General features: G+C 62.7%; 1 protein-coding gene across 1 annotated transcript; it reads right to left on the bottom strand.

The window, feature by feature from the left end:
• Window positions 1–207: 207 nt before the first annotated feature.
• LOC120669113 (secreted RxLR effector protein 161-like) lies at window positions 208–951 on the bottom strand. The gene has a single exon (XM_039948922.1). It carries the CDS (start codon window positions 949–951, stop codon window positions 208–210), a length of 744 nt encoding a protein of 247 aa, XP_039804856.1.
• Between the last annotated feature and the right edge of the window lie 3880 nt (window positions 952–4831).

Here is a 4831-nt window from a genome sequence, read left to right as displayed (position 1 = left end):
CCCCTACCTCCTACTGCTACAGCTATCTACTATTACAAGTCACTACTGCCATATAGTAATATGCAGCTACTACTATATGCTACAGCCATCTGCCGCCCAAGTCAAAGGACTAGGCATGGCAAAGCACAGTGGCAGGAGCTCCGATCCCACTACTGCTCAAACATGATGACAAGCATGAGCATGGGTAATTATCTATCAATTCTTCCCCTAATTGCACTGCTCTTGTTTGATCTCCTCAACTCCAATCTTGGTCCTCAACTCTGTGAGTCGAATGCGCCCAAGTGGTTTGGTGAGGATGTCCCCGAGCTGTCGAGCTGTCTTGACATACTCGAGCCTGATCTGTCCACCATCGACGCAATCATGGATGAAGTGATACTTGGTGTCGATGTTCTTGCTTCGGTCGTGGTGGACGGGGTTCTTTGCTAAGGCGATGGCGAACTGGTTGTCCACCATCAGGACGGGTGCCCGAGCTTCTTCTCCGGTGAGCTCTGCTAGCAGCCGCCCCAGCCAAACTCCCTGGCAACATGCCGTCGCCGCCGCAATGTACTCTGCCACGCAAGTGATCAGCGCGACGACCTTCTGTTTCATCGATTGCCAGGAGATCGGGCACGCTCCAAGGAAGAAGAGCACACCAGTCGTGCTCCTTCGTCCATCAACGTCGCCCGCCATGTCGCTGTCGCTGAACCCAATCAGCTCCAGCTTTCCTCTACTCCTCCTTGGGTAGACGAGCCCGTAGTCACGCGTCCCTGCCACATAGCGGAGCAGATGCTTGACCGCGGCAAGGTGATCCTCCTGCGGCTCCGCCATGAACCGGCTCACGTACCCCACGGCGAACCCAATGTCCGGCCGCTTGTGCGTGAGGTAACGCAGTGTGCCGACGATGCTCCGGTAGCTCATGGCGTCCACCAAGGGGGCAGTGCTGTCCTTTGCCAGCTTCACCTTTTCCTCCATGGGCGTCTGGCACGCCCTGCACTCGCCCAATCCACTCCGCTCTAGCAGCTTCCTCGCGTAGGCGCTCTGGCGGAGCGTGATGGCATTCTCGGTCTGCTCCACCTCAATGCCGAGGTATGGTGAGCAGACCGAGGTCTGACATGCGGAACATCGATTTCATATTCTCCTTGAACACGTCGATGTCCCGCTGCTCAGCTCCGGTGACGATGAGGTCGTCGACGTACGTGCCGACGATCACCAGGCCTCCCTTCGACCGTCGTGTGTAGAGGGCGTGCTCGGTGGCGCACTTGGTGAAGCCGAGCGATGCGAGGCTGGCGTCGAGCTTGATGTTCCACGCGCACGGTGCCTGACGCAGCCCGTACAAGGCCTTGTGCAGGCGGGGCACCCTGTGCTCCTCGCCGGCGATGACAAATCCCGGCGGCTGCTGCACGTACACCACCTTGGCGAGCTCTCTGTTGAGGAATGCCGATTTCACATCCAGTTGATGGACCTTCCAGCACCTCACCACCGCCAGCGCCAACAGCAAGCGCACGGACTCCATGTGCACCACTGGCGCAAAGACTTCCTCGAAGTCGATGCACTCGGGCTACACAAATCCCTTGGCGACGAGCCGTGCCTTGTGCCGCACCACCTCGCCGCGCTCGTTCCGCTTCACCTTGAACACCCACTTGAGCCCAATTGGCCGGCAACCGGCCGGCGGATCCACCAGCTCCCACGTGCGGTTCTCCTCCACCGCTGCCATCTCCTCCAGCATCGCCGCCCGCCAGCGTGCCTCCTATTCTACTGCGGCGAAGTTTGGTGGCTCCTCTGCGCTGCCCAGATGCAGCTCGAGGTTGTCCAGCACATGGGCCGCCTGCCCGGGCGGACTTCCTATGCCAACGATGTCATCCACCAAACGGAATCGGAGTGGCTCGCCGGAGTAATCGGCGTCGATGTTCGGGGAGGCGCTCGGCGGAGGCGTGACGAAGCGGATCGACGAAACGGTGCTTGTTGCGGCGGAGATCGGAGTCCCCTGCCCCGCGGTCGAGGGTGTCCCCTGCGCCTCGCTCGAGGGTACCCCTTGTGCCTTGCTCGAGGGTGCCCCTGTGCCTTGCTCAAGGGTGTCCCTTCCGCGTCACTCGAGGGCGTCCCTTCCGCCTCGCTCGAGGGTGTCCCTTCCGCTTCACTCGAGGGTGTCCCTTCTGCCTCGCTTGAGGGTGTCACCTGTGCCGCTCTTGAGGGTGCTCCCTGCGACTCGCTCGAGGGTGCCCCCTGTGTCGCACTCGAGGGTGTCCCCTGCGACTCGCTCGAGGGTGTTGCTTCCCCTTTGTTGTGAGCCAGCTTCCCCGCACCGGAGTACACCATGTACTCGACGGTGAAAGAGCTGCTCAGTCCACCTGGCGTCGCTTCCCCATCGCAGGATTCCCAGCCCTAGCACGCCGCCTCGTCGAAGATGACGTCGCGGGACACGGCCACCTTGCTGCTGGCCGGGTCATAGAGCCGATAAGCCTTGCTCCCGCGCTCGTACCCTAGGAACACCATGGGAGTACTCCTGTCTTCCAGCTTGGCGAGGTTGGGCATCGTCTTCTTCACGTACCGATGCAGCCGAATGTCCTGAGGAAGGACACATCCGGTTTCCTCCCATGCCAAGCCTCGAATGGCGTCGTGCCCTTCAGGCTCTTGGTGGGCGTGCGGTTCAGGATGAACACCGCCGTGCTCACCGCCTCGCCCCAGAACGCCGCCGGCATCTTCTTGGCCTTCAGTATGCTCCTAGCCATGCCGACCACCGTCTGATTCCTCATCTCCACGACTCCATTCTGCTGCAGCGAGTACGGCGCCGTGAGGTGGCGTTCAACGCCCTGTCCCGCGCAGTAGAGGTCGAACTCGACCGAGGTGAACTCGCCGCCGTGATCCGTCCGCAGCACGCGTAGCTTCTTCCCCGTCTCCGTCTCCACCTGTGCCTGGAACTCCTTGATCGCCGCCGGCGCCTCATCCTTGCTCGACAGGAGGTGCAACCACATGAAGCGGCTGCAATCGTCCACCAGGAGCAGGAAGTAGCACCGCCCGCTGTGCATTGCCGGCGTGATTGTTCCGCAGAGGTCGCCGTGGACGAGCTCGAGGGTGTCGCCAGCGCGGTAGCTCGCATTTTTGGGGAACAGCAGCCTCCTCTGCTTCCCGGCAAGGCAGCTGTCGCACAGCTCGCCGGCATGCTCGATCAGTGGCAGCCCTTGCACCATGCCTTGCCGCGCCATCCTAGCCAGAGCATCGAAGCTCAAATGGCCGAAGCGCGCGTGCTAGCGCCACACCGCATCGTCGCACCTTGCCCCCAAGCACACCGGGCGCGCAATGTGCAGCGCCAAGGTGTAGAGGCGATTCCTACCGCGCTCGACCTTGGCAAGTAGCTTCCGCTTGCAGTCCTTGATCCGGAGCACGCCGCCGTCGATCAGCACCTGGCAGCCTCGCTCGTCGAGCTGGCCAATGCTGACGATGTTGCTCCGGAGCTTGGGGATGTAGTACACATCCGTCAGTGCCTTGTGCTCGCCATTCTTGCACTGGAACACGACCGTGCCGTGCCCCTGGATGTCGACGCCGGAGTTGTCCCCAAACTTAACGGTGCCGACGACTCTGGTGTCGAGTTCGGAGAAGGCCGCGCGGTTTCCGGTCATGTGGTTGCTCGCGCCGGTGTCGAGGTACCACTGCTCCTTTGCCTCCTCCTCAGCTCGCCCGAGGTTGACCCGCGCGCGCGGCTCATCGAGCTCGACGCGCCCGCCGCGGTCCTCTGCCTCGGTGTTGATGGCGCAGACCTGCGCCATGAGCAGCGCAGGTTCTTCCTCGTCATCCTGGGTGAGGTGCGCCAACTCCTGGCGCCGCGGCTCCTTGCAGTCGCGGGCCCAGTGCCCGATCTTGCCGCAATTACGGCAACGATCCTTGTCGGCGGCACGATCTCCGCCGTCCTTGCCGGTGCCCTCCGCCTTCCGTCGTGGCTTGCCGCGCAGCCTGCCGCGTGCGCCGCCGCTGCGCGAAACAGAGGAGCCCTCCCGCTACTTCCTCTCGCGCGGGCGCGCTGCCCACTGCTCCTCCGTGAGCAGTAGCTGGCCGCCGGCGGTCGTGCGTGCGGGGGCCTCCGCGCGGTCCTCGACCGCCTTGAGCCGCCCGGTGACTTCCTCGATCGAGAGCGTGCTCATGTCGAGCAGCGTCTCGATCGAGAGCGCAATCTGCGCGAATCGCGGCGGCACGACGCGGAGATACTTCGCCACCGCTTCCTCTTCGCCGATGTCGACGCCGACCTGCACTAGCTGGCTCACCAGAGATGTGAGCCGCAGCGCGAAGTCCTCGATGGCCTCGCCATCGCGGAACGCGATAGCCTCGTACTCCCGCCGGAGCTGCTGCGCTTTCGCCTTGCGCACGCGGTCGCTGCCAAGCCGCATCGTCTCCAGGCTCTCCCACGCCTCCTTGGCGGAGTCCTTGGCGCCGAGCGGGACGACGTACTCGGTCAGCACAGACTTGAGAATGGCCTCCATGGCCGACTGGTCGTCTTCTTCGTCAGCGGTGCCCACGGTCACCGCCGCCCACAGGCGCCTCGTCTTGAGCATCACCTTCATCAGCACCACCCACTCGGCGTAGTTCGTGCGAGTGAGCATGGGGTACTGCGCGCCGCCGATGTCCCGCACCGTCTTCTTCACAACGTACGTCGTCTGGCGCCCACGGCCACGCTCCCGAGAACGCCCGCGCCCATGCTCACGATCCAAGGAAGCCATGGCCACCAAGCTCGAACACTCAAGCTCTGAATACCACTTGTTGGCACTCCATCACACACACACACAACACCCTCTTGCTTGCAGGTGGAGGAAGAAGATGAGAGGAAGAAGGACTCAGGAAGAGCACACAAAATGGAGCTGCT

Source organism: Panicum virgatum, chromosome 4N, assembly GCF_016808335.1.
Source record: "Panicum virgatum strain AP13 chromosome 4N, P.virgatum_v5, whole genome shotgun sequence".
Lineage (NCBI taxonomy): Eukaryota > Viridiplantae > Streptophyta > Magnoliopsida > Poales > Poaceae > Panicum > Panicum virgatum.
This window is presented reverse-complemented; position numbering and strand designations above follow the sequence as displayed.

What these genes read in the sequence shown, in the direction of transcription:
- LOC120669113 (XM_039948922.1), bottom strand. Translation starts at nt 951, where the DNA reads ATGGAGGAAAAGGTGAAGCTGGCAAAGGACAGCACTGCCCCCTTGGTG.